At 36.3% G+C, this 16,396-nt stretch overlaps 3 protein-coding genes across 3 annotated transcripts; 2 read left to right on the plus strand and 1 right to left on the minus strand.

The window, feature by feature from the left end:
- Positions 1 to 16: 16 nt before the first annotated feature.
- On the minus strand, positions 17 to 11,566 carry LOC110374502 (uncharacterized). Its single transcript, XM_021332232.3, has 5 exons — positions 11,412 to 11,566; positions 1,343 to 1,589; positions 1,111 to 1,251; positions 783 to 914; positions 17 to 529 (listed from the first exon to the last, which is right to left on the minus strand). The coding sequence occupies exons 2-5, from the start codon at positions 1,586 to 1,588 to the stop codon at positions 440 to 442; spliced, it is 609 nt and encodes a 202-aa protein (XP_021187907.3). The 5' UTR covers position 1,589; positions 11,412 to 11,566; the 3' UTR covers positions 17 to 439.
- Positions 9,042 to 9,830, plus strand: LOC135117497 (uncharacterized). The gene has a single exon (XM_064036859.1). The coding sequence runs from the start codon at positions 9,042 to 9,044 to the stop codon at positions 9,552 to 9,554; it is 513 nt and encodes a 170-aa protein (XP_063892929.1). The 3' UTR covers positions 9,555 to 9,830.
- A 1,143-nt stretch (positions 11,567 to 12,709) lies between the features above and the next one.
- On the plus strand, positions 12,710 to 13,795 carry LOC110374513 (ubiquinol-cytochrome c reductase iron-sulfur subunit). The gene has a single exon (XM_021332249.3). The coding sequence runs from the start codon at positions 12,878 to 12,880 to the stop codon at positions 13,712 to 13,714; it is 837 nt and encodes a 278-aa protein (XP_021187924.3). The 5' UTR covers positions 12,710 to 12,877; the 3' UTR covers positions 13,715 to 13,795.
- The last annotated feature ends 2,601 nt before the right edge of the window (positions 13,796 to 16,396 follow it).

The raw sequence follows: 16,396 nt of genomic DNA on the forward strand, positions 1-16,396 counted from the left end.
AATAAAACAATATTCGTAAAGTAAAAATATAACATTATATAATACAGTTAATTGTACATTTATTTTTCTTTATTATAGTAAAACACTTATCTAACTAAGAGCCCCCGCAGACAGTACGCTTTGCTGTTTGGCGGTGGGTCTGAGTGCAGGCACATAGGTAATTTTTGGTTCATGTTTTTTCATTCTATTTGGCTTTACAGAAGGATTCATTAGCGGTAGTCTGTCTGACAAATTTCGGCGGTCTCAGTAAAAAAATCCTACGAGTTTTTCCACGGGTATGTTCAAAGATACTCGAATTTCACTCTTGAAATCCATGATCCCAGACTTTTGTTAGTTTTTGAGCTTAATCCAAATTTGGTAAACGGAAACATGATTCAAATGCTGTTTTTTTTTCAATATTTAGACTTTCGAAGATTTAAGTCGTCACGTACCTAGTGTTTTATTTATTTAAGCCTATTAATTTCCCACCCAAATTGTTAAGCTTCTCTGTAGCGGCTCGGGCGATCTGCTTAAAAATTGTTCCTGGCACCTGAAGAAGAAAATTATTAAGTATCCACGAATTAGGTGCATATTGCATCAGAAAGTTCCGAATTTTTAAGTCAATAAAATGACGATACACTGCAAAAACAGTTTCATTTGGGAAATGAAAAGTAAGTATCAATTTCAGCGGGTCAGATTGGTACTTGATAGTTTAATAGTCGTTCCCAATATTTTATCTATCTTTTGATTTTCTTACTACAAGAAATGTCTATCTGAACTGCGTACTTTGAAAGTAATCTTACCTCTAGGATGGAGTTGACGAAGTTGGATAAACCTTCAGCACCCCCAACTAAAGCTTTACCAGTGCTGTAAAACTTGTCTCCAGAGTTACCATACTTCTCTTCTTCGCTTATGGTATCCACTATCGGCTCCGGCTGGAAATGCATTCGTTTTCTTTGTGATTAAACAACTTTAATACAAAAAATAAAAACTGTCTACAAGTAGGTTGTTGTCTAAATTTTTTGCCCCCGACTTTTAGTGATTTCTCGGGGTTTCCGTCACCAGAACCTGACCCAGCGACAAACATTTTCTAACTTGATTGCAAGTGCTTAAGGCTACTAATATACTCACTTGAAATATTCCAGCCACTACGCCCTGTAAATTCTCTTTGACGGACAGTTTCTTACTGCCGTAACCTTCGGTTTCCTCCACAGCCGACTCCAAAGTAGGCACTGGTGCAGAGAATATACCACCTGCTTGATGAGAGCTAGCCTGTAATAACATACGATGCAGGTATAGTATAAAACATTTTCATCTACTGGGATGGTAAGTATTCATTATGGAATTTAGTAACTTTAGCTACCTTCGCATTCAAAGCGCTTCCCAGCAAATTAGAAGCCGCTTGCAGTTTATAAGTTACAAAATTTCCTTCGTTTTTCCGATCGCCTCCTGGATAATTCTCGGGGTCCAGAGGTTGAGACACTTGCTCGTCTGTACCAGCTTGTGGTTGATCATAAACTGGAAGGTCGATTCGAATCGGATCGTCGACAGGCGCTGCGATGCATCCCCCCACCAGCAGCAAAAGAGTTAAGATTGATGTAAACGCCATTCTGCAAAATAAAATTTCCTTTCCAATTGGTTTTGAACTGTGAACATGATACTCTAAGAAGAAGTCAACATCATAGCTTAGAGCATGACTGCAGTGCTGCAGTGTTGTGGTTTTATTTTTACTCATGAACAAAGCGCCTAGCGGCACTACCTATACATATAATGTGAGGGCCCTGCCCTAATAGTGAATGCTCTGTGGTATTGATTTTGTTGAAATAAACCTCTTTATTAAATTATATTATTACTCAGCTGTGGTTGCATTTGTCAATCATAGATAATACACTATATAGAGATAGATACGCAACTCATCGTTCAAAACAACTTACTAGCGTGAAAGTTAACGGGCCCCCGTCACAAGATGGCGTGGTTACTTCATGTATGGTTAGGGTAGATGGCGCTTTTCAAGAGTTCTCTTAAATATGTTTTTAAATTTGAAAATTGAAATCACTGTTTTAAATTCAATTTACTGTAAATTGAATTTAAAACAGTGATTTCAATTTCCAGTTCCAGTTTCCAGTTTTCAGTTTCCAACTTCTAGTCTAGTCAATAATATTATGGGAGATAATAAAAAAACAAAAGATAAAGAGTACATTTATCGGCTAAGTATATTTTATTTCCTTTTTTTATGTGTATTACAATATTTAAATGCTTGTAACTTAATTTCATCATTTACATCGAAATTTGTTATTTTTCCGTTAATTATTCTATTAACCCCGGTGCACCAACTGTGAATGATTAAATTAATTGACATATTAATTATAAAATCAATTAATTTATTTTTATGAACTATACAAGTAATTATACTAAAATCACAATGGCAATTGATGTAAAATTTCATTTTTCTTTCAGATATTTTATTTCAGGTGAATCTCGTAAACATGCAACAATCATATAATATATTTCATTTAATAATTTTATAAAATCATCACATGCATTAAATAAGGATTTTTCGTATAATCTATTTCATAATTAAATGATTCAAAATCAATTTCCTTTCTTAATATATCATTAGTACATGTTCCACATTTTTGAACACTTTACATTTCGATTTTTTACAATGTATCCTGCTACATATTTTTTGATTCGGCATGCAAAATCGAGTCATTCCATTTAATTTGGTTCATTGTATTAATTAAAGAATCAATAGGAAAATCACCACTAACCAATTCAATTTCATTGTTTTGTTTTTCAGCAAGAAGATCTTTGAAAGATTGCAGTGATTTATTTTCATCTTTTCACAGTTGGCACTTACAGAATGGGGCGAATTTAAATTATTAAGTAACAAAGTTTTGAACGCATTAATAAATTGTAGGCACGAGGGATTAACATTTCGTATCCCATTACTTCTAATGTTACAAAAAATTTTCAAGAGGGTCCTGATTGAAATTTCTGGTTAAAAGGCTAGTAACTTTATATTTGATTTTTAAAACTCCCACATTTCTTTAAACGTTTTAATATTGTGGATCCAATTTTGAAGGGATGGCACTTTTTCATATCTTACTTCTTCTGTACCATCCCGTTTTTTTATAGTTTTAAAAGTCATTGAATCCAATATAGGAACTACCTCTGTCCATAATCTAAAATGAGGAGAATTATTCATTACACACCCCTTGAAAATTTTGGATCACCTGTATATGAATGTCCATTGAAAGAATCAAATAGTTTGTCCATAATGAGTAGAAAATCAGCAGTTTCTTCGCACTCCGCCGGAAGAAGGTTGTGTTCTGAAACAATATATTAAATAAGTACTAGAATACAGTTCATATCAATCTTTTTTGCTATTGTGGACCGAAATTAAAGAAAAAAGAAAGAAAATACATTTATTCGACCCAGATTAGGGGACACAATAAAAAAACAAAAATACAAAAATTTAATTAAAAATTAAACGGTGTGCCTCACGGCTGTGTCGAAAAGGCACAAACTTACAAACTTTAAAGTGGCAGTAACGATTTACTGTGCGTCTTTATCAGTTGGTTCAGTAAATAGTTGTGGGTGTAAATATAATTAGTAAGAAACCAACATTAAACTATATTTTGTAGTTTCATAATGTCTCAAATTTTTATTTCAATATGATAATTTTAATTTATTATTTCATTTCAATTTATAATGTTATTCCAACAATATATCTTATGCATCTTAAATATTGACATAGCCAATTTTAGATAAATTATTAGATATGAATTGTATTTTTATTTTGAATTTTATCGAGAGAAATAGCATCTCAATTGTTTGTTTTAAATATTTTTGAACTTATAAATGTAGCCAGGACATCTAATATTATTTTAAAGAAAAATAATGAACTTTCTAATTTGTCTGTGGAGAATGAAGATGGTTAAAACATGTAAATTAAAAATAAAAATCTAATTTAGTAAATTAATAGCAATTTTTTTTAAATATAGAGAAAATAATGAGAACAATAAAAAGCATACTTACTTGCTAAGAATCTCAATGCTGATGATACCCTTTGGCTGAAAACTTGTGCAGCATATTTCACTTTCATTTTTGGAATTTTCTCTTTATTAACATGGTTTTCTGTTAATTTATTAACAAGCCTAATTTCATCATCCCCAACATCTAACTTCAACAGCATCTCCAAATGTTCCCACTTTGCATACTTTGTTTTCCCATCTTGTACAAATTTCAAATGTTTGGCGAGTAAATTATTTCTCATTCCCTTTAAAAGATGTGGAGGATCAAATAATGGGAAGACCTTTTGGTCTTCAAACTCGAAGGCTTGGGTCCTATATTCATTACCCTCTTGTAAATATTTGCGTTTTGTGTCTTCTTGAAGACTTTTTATCACAGAAATATTTGTGGCTGATTGGTCACATATAGTGGCAATAACTATCAATCCAGTATTGGAGATTTCTTTTATTATTGTTTTGATCAGCTTCTTTAAATCGTCCTTTTTCGTGGCACCTTGGCAAAATGAAAAGCATAAAGGTTGTTTCACTTTGCTTTTTATACCCTTGATCATAAAGACCAAGGCATGATCTGCGAGTTTTTTTGTTTGTCTGTGCCCAAAATCTTCAAAACCAGTTATCTGTTTTAGGGCAGGGTTGTAAAAAACACCCGGAGCCAATGATACCTCATCAAACAGTAAATTGACCAACTTTTTTTCTGCCGGCAATTTTGCTACTGTAGCTTTTAAATTTTTAAATATATCAGGATTGAAGCCTGGTTTCAGTTCAAATTTACTCAACATTTTTTGTAGGCTGCGCTTTGATGGCAAGACAAACATTTTTCGCATGAGGTTGTAAGCTTTCTGACTCTGTTTGTAAATGGTCAATGCCATGATTTTTCGTTAAATGTAAATCGCCTGCCTCGTGGTTTCTTTTTCCATTTCATTTGAGGGAAGTAAATATTTTTATTGTTGCAGGCATTTTATTTAACTCTTTCAAAAATGATTTTGATGTGGAAATTTTCCTTGCAGAGAGTTTCTTGTTATTTTGTTCCTTATATTTCTTTTTCAGCTTCAATACTTTCTGTTTTAACTTTATTATCTCCTTCTCTTTGGAGGTGACGACTCGTTTTAAATATTGACAAGTCCCTCTTTTCCTAGAACCTGTAATTTAAATTATGTTACACCTCAGATCAAAGAAATAGTGTTACACAAAGTTTTAATAGAATTGTGATAAAAATATGTTACATAATATTGTTCTGTTATTATATTATGACCAGAGATTGGAATAGGTAGGCTTCGAGGAACAGATACAAAAGTGGAGACTTCCCTACAACAGCAGATACAAGCTTGATAAATATTTTTATGGGGATTTTATGGGTAAACAAAAATGGATATAAAGAAGATCATTCAGACTCCATACATTTTGGGCCTTTTCTACCAACGAAAAAATGGTATGGATGGTTAGAACTAGCTATTTGGATGAATAATTATTATGACACATAAGTTGTAGGATTATATCAAGTTATTATTATTAATCCATTTAATTCAGGTTTACAAGTTCGGAGATTTGTTATTGTCTTACATTTATTGATTCCTGCAAGTGCGGAAATAATCCTACCTAAAATTATAAACGCGAAAGTTTGTAAGTTTGGATGATGTTTGTTACTCTTTCACGAAAAACTACTGAACGGCTTTGGATGAAATTTGGTATGTAGATAGCTTATACCCTGGAATTAGACATAGGCTATTTTTTATTCCGGTATACGCGGGTGAAACCGCGGGACGCAGTTAGTATGAAATAATCCTATACTAGTACTAATATTATAAATGTTGTGAGGATGTTTGTTCCTCTTTCCCGCGAAAACTACTAAACGGATTTAGATGAAACTTTACAGTAATATAGCTTATAAAAAATGTAATAACACATAGGCTTCACTACATAGTATAAAACAAAGTCGCTTTCTCTGTCCTTATTTCCCTATGTACGCTTAAATGCCCACTCTCTCTCTCTGCAAGAAGTTTTATGACCCTACAGTGGAAACAAATTGGAATCCTGATGATGGAAAGAAAACCTAATGTTACAAGTCAAAGGTCAATTGTCAATAAAAATATTTACCTTTAGGGCGTTCAGCTGTCTGTAATGCATTCTGTACATCACTATGATAGTGGGTAGAGCTGGATGGCTCAATGACAGCAAGTTTATCTTGCGAAATGTTTAATAAATTCGACATGTCTGCCTCGACATGTCCCGATGGACCTTCAAGAGTTTGACCAACTGGTAATGTAGATAAATCTGCAAAAGGATGAAATTATTTATAGTTACTGTATAATTATGTAGAATATAGAACAATATTCATTTAATTCTTAGAAGATAGCATGTTGCATCAATTATTTTTGGTATATAATATTCATTTTATTTTCTTCTAATTAGGATTAGATTATTCAGTAGAAAATTTTATTTAATATTTGAGGAACAATTTTGTTATTACAGCGAAGGCAAAGAAATGTGGTTTTGTTTCTATTAAGATTTAAATAACATAAGACATCTAAATAGTAGGTACCTAGAGTTGGTATTGCATTTGGAGTAAGTCGGTGACTGGCTGAACGGTAACACTCTTCAAAATGTCTGTCGCAAAATCGAATTTGGTTATAAATGTAGATGTCGCCTTTCTCTTGTAAAGCTTTATCTAGTACTTTTTTCCACGAGTTAAACTTTTCCAAATGTGGGTATTCAGGTTTAGGAAATCGGTGCAATGGGCCTGAAATCAAGAAGTTTTTATACATGAACAACTCACTCTCATTAAAATACCGTAATAGATATCATCATCATATGTATAAAATTTTAGTAATGTACTGTGATACCATCCTTGAATATTAATCTAACACTAGAAATAATAGCTGAGGTCTAGCAGTACTAGAACAGGAACACCACAGTTGAAGTAAATAAAATCACAGTAGCATAGCATGGGGGTGCCGAGGGGGCCATGGCCCTGGGTGGCGCTACTCTAGGGGCCGGCACCGCCGCCTAGCTGCAGCATCAAGCCAAGTAGAAGCTGATAGCGTTGACAGTAGAGGCAAAGGCATTTTTTGCCGCCTTTACATTGTCAGTTCCTATTTATGCCACCCCATAATACAATTTTCTTGAGAAGAGTCACTATACATTAAAGGTTGTCTGTAAAAGATCGCTTTTAGCGATAAGACCACCCATTGTTACACCCCTTTTAGTTATTAAGTTTTAAATTGTAATTTGTTATGGTGTACATAGTGTGTATAGATACCACCACCACCACCATAACAAATACAACAAGATAGATAGATATCTATCTATACTTCTAGCCTACCTCCCAATAACTTCTTGTCTACTAAAAGAAGATCTAACCTATCAGGCAGGCAGGGTACTAAATTTTTCGACTCGCTCTTGAATTTTTACATCTGCTTGTTTTTCGTTTAATTTGACAATAAATGCTTAGTCCACACAAGGCTTTATGTTTTTTGAGCTTTAAAGGAAAATCTAACATATCCTAGTTTGCAAAAAATATTGTTGCATGCTGTATGAATCGACAAAGTTATACATAGATCATTAGTGTATGAATCAACAAAATCCTAGGTAGGATGCTAAAATTTTCACACTGCTGCACTACATATCAAAGAGAGCCAGTAACAATTTCTGAAAGTATTCCTTCCAGCACCCTAGTGAATCCCAAAATCATGGGCTGAGACCGCACCTGGTCATGAGTCGATATCAATAATAATTCTTTCTTGCCAAAACCATCTTTAGAATTTTATTAAATTGTAGTCATTTGAATTTAAATAAGTACCTAAATAAGGGGGCTCGCCCCTAAGACTACCCACTGACCGGCAGCTAAATATACCTGCCCCGGGCGGCGGAATCCCATGCTACGCCACTGTAAAATCATAGTTTTAAAACCTGATGAAGTTATTTGGTCAGAGGGTCGTCTAGAGCGGGCTTTGTCTTATACGTAGATTCCGAGTCTTTTGATTGGATATAAAAGTTAATGTGCAGTTTCAATTGTTTGTGTAGGGTCAGGACAGGAGTGTGTGTGGTAGTGCATCTTAGATTTTGATGACTCAAGGACTATGATGACCACAGATTGCACGGATGACAATAATGGATATTGTGCAGCCTATCAGCAAAAGATAAATTACGTGCATTATAAAGTTAAAAGTTTTGAACTTACCGTCATTGTCACAATCAAAGTAGCACTTATATCTTGACGTTGATGGCATTCCGCCCCTAAGACGATCCACTGGACGCATTTTCTAGTCCTAAATACGGTGCCGGGTCAATGTAAAAGCAGTCGATCGAGGTTCCAAAATACAAAGCCGGGTCAATGAAAATGCAGTAGATCACAGGTCCAAAATACGAAGCCAGGTCAATCACAGAAGCAGTCAGTATCAGAGTCCAGGAACACGCAACAATCGTAATAAAAAAACCAGAAAATAACACTCAGAATAAACCAACACGTTAGAAAACGGAAAACGGTTTAATTTAAAAGTATGGTCGACTGTCAATGTCAATCGTCAGTGTTTCAAGTGGTTTCAAGTAGTGTGATTATTGTGATTAACTAAGACGTCCTCATAGATAAAAAAGAATTAAAAATAAATCATAAAATTATTTAATTACAATATTTGTTAATATTTCTAATCACAAAACTTTTTTTAGATTTGTTATTAAATCGATGAAATATCGGTCTAAGGTGCAGTGACATCTAGTGACTAAAACGAAGTACAAATACCCAAGTTACGGGGCATCCGTCACTAGATGGCGCATTTCTAAAAAAAAACCTCAGAAAATTATTGTACTTCAGTTGCATCCCCATGTTGTCAATAATGAATGATTCAAAATCAAAACCACATCAAAACTAAATTAAATCAAATTGGATAAATTCCAGTAATATTATATAAATAACGTTAATTCAAATACCACAATGTGTAACAGATAAGCACTTGGCAATAAATATTGAGTTAATTAAATTATCCCATGCAGTTTTCCATTACAAAATTCGGTAGTTGAAACGCAAAACCAATCATGGATACGGTGCCTGTTGTACCAAAATGTTTTGGAATATTTCCGCCAAAATACGGAACTTATTTGATCTCATTGTGTGGATTAAGTATGGGTGGATGCGGGCTATCGGGGGTAGTACTATATGGCCTTGTCGAAGACAGTGTTGTGGCACATTTCCTGAACAGACAGCCAGTGGACAGCGGAATGAAAAAAGCTGTTCTCTTAATTATTGGAATGACTTCTCTCTTATTATTCTGTGCAAGTTTTCTGCTATTCGTTGGTCTGGCGTTCAAATCAACCGGGAGCCTGCTTTTAGGGGTTTGGATCCTTTTTGCTATGTGTATGCTGGTTATTACAGCTTCTATAGTACTGCCTATTTCATGTTTTTTTATACCTGATTCATGCGTTATAAAGAAATTTTCGGCCGTTGTACTCACACTTTCTTATATTACAATAACAATATTCCTTTGGTTTTGGCTATATTTCGTGGTGGTTGTATTTAATCATATAAATGCAATATCTAGCGCCATTTGAGTAGGCACTTAACTAAACATAAATAATGTTGATATTAAAACTAAGTTTAAATATGTGGCTAAAAATCAATGTACCAAAATATAATAATAACTGTTACTTACCCAAATAACTGAGCTTTTATTTAAAACAGTAGTTTATTTGTTTAAATTAGTGTAGGATGTAGGATTTATGTAAAAAATCCTATCAACCTTTAGTTAAGTGCTACTCAAACGGAGTATAGGTATTAAATGGTGTTTTAGTGTTAAATTCTTGTTTAGTAGATTCATATTAAGTATGTCTTCGTCGCCACTGTTACTAATACAGAAGCCTACCTAGAGAAGCTAATATAAAACGTTAATAAAATCTACTTTTTCATTTTTTTTTCGAGACTCATTTACGGCCTATTTTATATAAAGACTGGTTAGGTAAGCACAGTGAGTACCTAGGGTACTCAAATGTAAACGAAGGCCCAACCAAAAAGCCAATAATTTTGGTAAAAACCATAGAGGACAAAGTGATGAGCAGAGATGTCATAATGCTCCCCAAAATGATGGTGTCCAGAGGACGAGGATCGTTACTGATTTGATTGATTGATTTTTAAAGGTCTTTATTAATAGATAACATAAATATATCAGAACTGTATACAATTGAACTTATTATAATTGCGTGCAAACCATGTATAAACAAGTAAATTAGACTAATGGACACACTCAGAGACATTTAATACCTAAGCCGATCCTTAGTGCAGAATTTCTATAAGAATCTGTCACTAGATAGAGCAATGGCAGTCCAATCGAATGTCATTGGAATAAGATTGATCTTATAGTAGCAGAATGCGCGCTCTAAGGTTAAAATTACTTGAGATTGAATTGACACATTATTAAATTAGTAGAATCGAATTCCAGGGGGGATGACCCATTGGCTGTAAAAAAAATTTTTGCTTAGGTAGGTACCCTATAAATGAATAGACTAACTGAATACATATTTATTAATTAGTTAAATTAAACCGGTATTACCTACTTATCTAATAAGTACCTACCTACCTATGTCTAATTACCTTGATATAACGAGAATGATTTACGACAAGGAATTTCTATTTCTACGTACCTACCTAGCAGAGCAGTACAAACAGCAAGGTGTTTTTGATATTTTGTCATGAAAACATAATACTGGCGTGCGTATTTTAACTTCGAAAGTATTATTCCATATTATTATTGCATCTATGTAACTCAACAAAAGGTAGGTTAGGTATAGCTTCGTTAATTTAAAAATGTGTAAATATATTGAAGTCAACTTTTCGGAATAAAATGCATATTTCTAGCGTACCGTAAAGTAATTAACTTTGACGACGATGGAGACTCTTTTGTTAAAGTTATACCTTAGCTGAAATAGGTACCTGGGTTCTTAGAGACTTCAGAACAATAAGGTACAGACAGTCAATTCAATATCCCTTACACCCCTCGTCTACAAAACTGAAGAACTGGCTGAAATTCTGTTTGAAAGCATACTAAATAATATTCCCTAGGTACAAATACATCGGCGAAATTAACTATTTCTCTGGGTCTTTGTCGCCCTTTTCACCAAAACTCTGGACCGATTTAAATGAACTTTGGTACACACGTAGGTTTATTGTCTTTGGGTACACAGGCTAGCCTAGCTACTTTTTATCCAGGTGCGGGAAGTTGTTGTTGTGAAACTTGGGGAACAGCTAGTAAATATTATGTTCGCATTATGCATATCGCTGTATAACTTTAGTATACAGCCGAGAAAATATTTAAACAACTTAAATTCAATTCATTATATTCGACAAAAATTAAAAATTCGCTTTTGCTTAAAGTCCGTATTACGAGATGGTTGATGTAATATGAAGTAACTTACTTGGCAATCCGTGCGGCTGTCGTCTGCGATGCGCGTACGCCGTACTGCCACTGCCGTAGAGCGACGCTTGCACACTTTCACGCATTACGTCATAGAGCCTTGGCACTTGTACCAAATGTGTTGTGGATCACATTGGCCACCTTCATTCAAATATTGCACATAAGTCTAATCAAAGTCTAATGAATCCTTTACGATTGAGTAAACTGGTGGCAGTTTACACTGCTGACTAAAGGATATAAAAATGTATTTGATGGGAGACTAGCTCGCCCGCGGCTTCGCCCGCGTAGAGTTCGGTTATATCGCGTTTCCAAGAGAATTATTCAAAATTCCGGGATAAAACTATCCTATGTTCCTTTTCAAGATCAACTCTATCTCTGTACCAAATTTTATTAAAATCAGTTGAGTGGTTTAGACGTGAAAGCGTTACAGACAGACAGACAGACTTACTTTCGCATTTATAATATTAGTAGGGAAGTAGGGATGAATAGGTATTATCCTTTCAATTTGAAAAATAGAACTTTTTTAGTTTGAAAGGAAGGTACTATGTATTTAGGTAATAGTTATGATGTTCCATGACTGAGGTTTAGGTACGTTCAAAGATCCATGATGCATGTCCATATCCCCATTCAAAAAAAAAAACATATTATGTGGTAGCCACAAGTACCTTGGTAGAGGGAAGGTACATACTTACACAGTTAATTAATGCTGCCTTTGTACAATATTAATAAGTAGGATTACCATGAACTCCCCTGTCATGAGAGTGTACATGACTTCTGGCCTATTATGCAACAAATGCTTTGTCTCCGCAGCGATTCTCGGACTACCAATATTCCTAGTAATTTCTTGCCTAAAGTATGAAGAAAGATATCTACTCAAAGTATTGGTATTAACGTACCTAAGGTAAAAAAGTCTAAATAGTGTATTCGGCTAGTGAGCTTGTCGCAATATTTGCTGATGCTGATGATGTTACTAAATGCTTGTGACTGATATCGTGCATGGATGAAAACATGTCATTATGCAACCAATTTGTTAGTTGGCTTAATGAGTAGGTAGAAACTGGAGCCTTTTTAAAGAAATCTAAGAGGGAGCCCTATGTTCAACAGTGGAGGTTTTATGGCCAGAAAATGATTAAAAAAAAAGAAACAAGGCTATTTTATTGAAAGGTATCCCGCAAATGCTTTTCTTTATCAAATTCACCATCAGTGCCTATAGCTTACTGTCCCTGCCAATATGCTATCCTCATCAACGGGATTAATTGAAACTTATTTAATAAGAACCTCAATGCTTTATAAATATTTTTTTGTAATTCGAAATCAATTTGTCAAAACCTCCTGCTGTCAACATATAACAAGATTTGTCGATATCTCACCAAATAATTGTTATATTTTGATGTCAAATAATGAAAGCATTTTTGCAATACCAGAAATATATAAATAGTGGAAAATAGATCCACTGTTGTCAACGAGATGAATTTTTTGAATAGTTGTTGCGCTCGCTTAGGTGGTGTTAATTTTTGGACAACTCCATGTTGCCGTGGCGGTATCAAGTCGTTGCAACTAGTGAACAGCGACAATCATGGCCTCAAGAACAATACGTGCAATGCAAGGAACGCTGAAAGGTTGCCACCGAGGGCGTGTACAGGGAACCGACGTATATTCTTTGGACCAACAATAGGCACACAAGTACGATTTTGTAAAGAATACCCGCGTCTACACCGGGACATTGACTTTCCTAATTTTGATGATTATAGGAAATCTGAATACAAAGATGTGCGAAAAACTAGTTGGGGCTCAGGTGATGATAAACCGGGATACGTGTACGTTATTGGACTTTTTGGCCTACTCGCTTCGGCGTACGGCACTAAGGCTCATCTGGTCCAATACGTTCTCTTCATGGATGCTCCTGCAGACGTCCTTGCTCTCGCTACCATTGAAGTAGATATATCGAAAGTCTTGCCAGGTACTTGCATGTCCATAAAATGGCGGGGAAAACCACTGTTCATCAAAAATAGGAGTACTTCTGAAATAAACCATGAGAATAAGACACCACTATCTTCGCTACGTGATCCTCAGACGGAAGCAGAGCGCACGCAACAAAAGGAGTGGCTTGTGGTCATCGGCATCTGCACCCACCTGGGATGTGTGCCCATTCCGAACACTGGCGACTGGCCTGGTGGATTCTACTGCCCTTGCCATGGCAGTCACTTTGATAACTTGGGTAGGGCCAGGAAAGGGCCAGCCCCCACAAATTTAGAAATACCACCGTATAAATTTGTCTCCAGTACGCTTCTTCTTGTAGGCTGAATTTATTTAATATACCTGTTAATATCATTGTATTTTTATTAATTATATATAATAAATATGAATTCAAACTTCTAAAGTAAACGTTTTTTTGTGCTTTCATGGACAATCCATGATTCCATTAATGAATACCTCAGTATCTCTAAACCTACTGACATTTTTGAAGGTTAATGGCCAGTTTTACTTGTTACTGAAACAGTCTCTGACAGCCTATCCGGAACTTATCTGGCACAGCTCTCGGATAGCATAATACCTATGCATAAAGCATATCTGGCAGGTGTATTAACTATCGGATAACCAACTTACACTTTATCGGCAACCAGTGAAATGGGTCTTAGGACCAATTTTTCAATCATCAGTTAACTTTCATCTGAGGAATAATATAGCGGTTTAACACATTTTTATACAAAACTGCCAATACGTCAAACATATTCTTCAGATAAAAGTTGTCTGGCCATTGAAAAATCTTCCCTTAGTTAGTACATAGAATAAAGTCAAAATCAATTTATTCATTGAAAAGAGGCTTTGAAAGTTACCTACACACTATCCTGTATCATGAGCTGCAATAGTCAATCAAAAGTCATTTATTCAAAGTAGGCTGAAGTCTGAATATAATTTCATTTTAAAGGATATTAGAATCTACAGGGTCTCGGGTCGAACCAATTTTTAGTTGTAAGTATAATAATCGTCTGTCGATTTTAGTTCATGTGAGAATCGAATCTGCGATCTCATATTAGACGCATGCAGTACAATACAACTTCAGTTTGTTTCATTTGTTTCAAACAGTAAATGCTATGTATACTTATTAAAAAAACGACGGAGTACCCGGAACATAATAATTAAGTGCGCGCACCTTCTCATAGATAGCTATATCAGGTGCGTCTGCAGGTATTGATTTATTACTATTTGATGTACCCTCGTCCCTCTCGTCTCTCACGCCGCTGACATCGCTGTTGTTTTGTTACCGGGCGGCGGCGGGTGCAGGATGCATTGCACGGAGCCTGCGCGAGAGGGTGGCCCACCATCCCTCGCGGCGCTGGGGAGCTTGTTAGCTGAGCCCGGGATTCCAGGATCTATTTTGATTGCAAGCGAGGCCGTGGGGGGCCAAGGGGTGCAACGCCTCCCCAAATGCACCCGCCCGCGCCGCTTACCGGACATGCGTTCTACCTTCTTAGGTAATAAGTCCGGCTGTATTGATTTATGTTGCTATGCAACGCCTGTCGGATGAGATTTTTATAAATGAGTAGCGTTAGCAAATTCCGCCATGGCTAGGAAGTTTGAAAATACCTTTCCTATACAAAATTTAAAATTTTGTATACAAATTTTTGCATAGGAGTATAGAATCGTGCCTCATCATTAATCAATTTCTTATCAATTTATACTTTATGTTATGCCAGCAGCGAAAGATTACCCGCAGGATCTACCAGCGCCGCTAGGTCACGGCGCTGCGTTGCCCATGCTGTGCACTCCACCAACGTGTGCAGCGCCGAGTCTTCGCTGCAGATGCCACAGTCGTGGCGTTCGGGCGTGGGCTCCCGGCCTATGCGACACAGGAACTTTCCGAAACACCCATGTCCGGTAAGAACCTGCGTCAGCCGGAAGCTGAGGGCGCCGTGGCTTCTCTCCAGCCACTCCTTCATAATGGGCCTGACCGCCGTGATAACGCTCGCTGAGGTCTTCGCAGCACTGCATGATTGCGGGCCGTCAGGGTGTTCGCCCACATTGGCGTGGCGTAGAGCGCCATCGCCCGCACGACCCCATATAGAGCCTCCGGCAATACCTCCTATTGGGTCCCCTGAGGTTGGGCAGCAAGCGTGAGAGCGCAGAAGCTGCGGCCAACAATCGGGAAGCGAGGTGTTAGAAATGCGGCCCAAAGTCCCACTGACTGTCGAGAACGAGACCGAGGTCTTTCATCATCGATTCGACAGCGATGGTGACCCCTTCTACTACGATGCTGGACCCGGATGCAGCTGAGTACCAGTGTTTTTACTTACCCCCGAATATGACCCGTATATAATTGAAAGAGGCCTATGTGCGTGCATATATTGCGACAGGCTTTTCTGAGGTGTTATCATTAGGTCAGGATAAATAAAATTCTTAGTCAGACTACAAATGTGATATATTTAATGTTCTAATACAATGAACAATACACACATTTTTAGATATTGGTAATAGACATAGAAAAAGGTAAAACGCCTTAAAATACGCTCTGGAAAAAATCCAACTTAAGGTACCGAGGTACCTACATCACACACAAATTTTGAATTTATGCTCTCCTCAGGTTTCCTACTTATACTATATTCGAATCCTTTGTCTGCAGCAGACTATGCCAGCCTTTTGTTCTCTTCTTTTCCTTCTCACTTTCTGTTTTCATTCCCATGAAAGAGTAGTATTAATTAAGAAAAGACTTCATAAAATCGACGAAATGGTTGATTATATTATACGACGCAGTATACATGTTGCGTCTTTGCCACGATATGACGGCCGTAGCCTTAAGTACGCTTGGCCGCGGTAGTTCCAGACGGCTTCTTCAAGAGCTCTTCGGGCACATTCAATGGATTGTAGTTCCTTTGAGTAGTCAAGTGTCTGAGTACAGCCAGCTCTGCATTCGAGGTAGGCCTAGCTTGTGTAACTGGTGGCGATTCCTTATCTGGCATTTCAATTTTCTTCAAGAAATCTTTCATC

Source organism: Helicoverpa armigera, chromosome 1 (genome assembly GCF_030705265.1).
Source record: "Helicoverpa armigera isolate CAAS_96S chromosome 1, ASM3070526v1, whole genome shotgun sequence".
Lineage (NCBI taxonomy): Eukaryota > Metazoa > Arthropoda > Insecta > Lepidoptera > Noctuidae > Helicoverpa > Helicoverpa armigera.

Bases quoted from the DNA above. Each gene is read 5' to 3' on its own strand.
- LOC110374502 (XM_021332232.3), bottom strand. From the start codon at position 1,588: ATGGCGTTTACATCAATCTTAACTCTTTTGCTGCTGGTGGGGGGATGC. The intron at 1,252-1,342 runs GTAGCTAAAGTT...ATGTTATTACAG, and splicing joins GAAGCGCTTTGAATGCGAAG to GCTAGCTCTCATCAAGCAGG. The intron at 530-782 runs GTAAGATTACTT...TTTCTTCTTCAG, and splicing joins TCGTCAACTCCATCCTAGAG to GTGCCAGGAACAATTTTTAA.
- LOC135117497 (XM_064036859.1), top strand. From the start codon at position 9,042: ATGGATACGGTGCCTGTTGTACCAAAATGTTTTGGAATATTTCCGCCA.
- LOC110374513 (XM_021332249.3), top strand. From the start codon at position 12,878: ATGAATTTTTTGAATAGTTGTTGCGCTCGCTTAGGTGGTGTTAATTTT.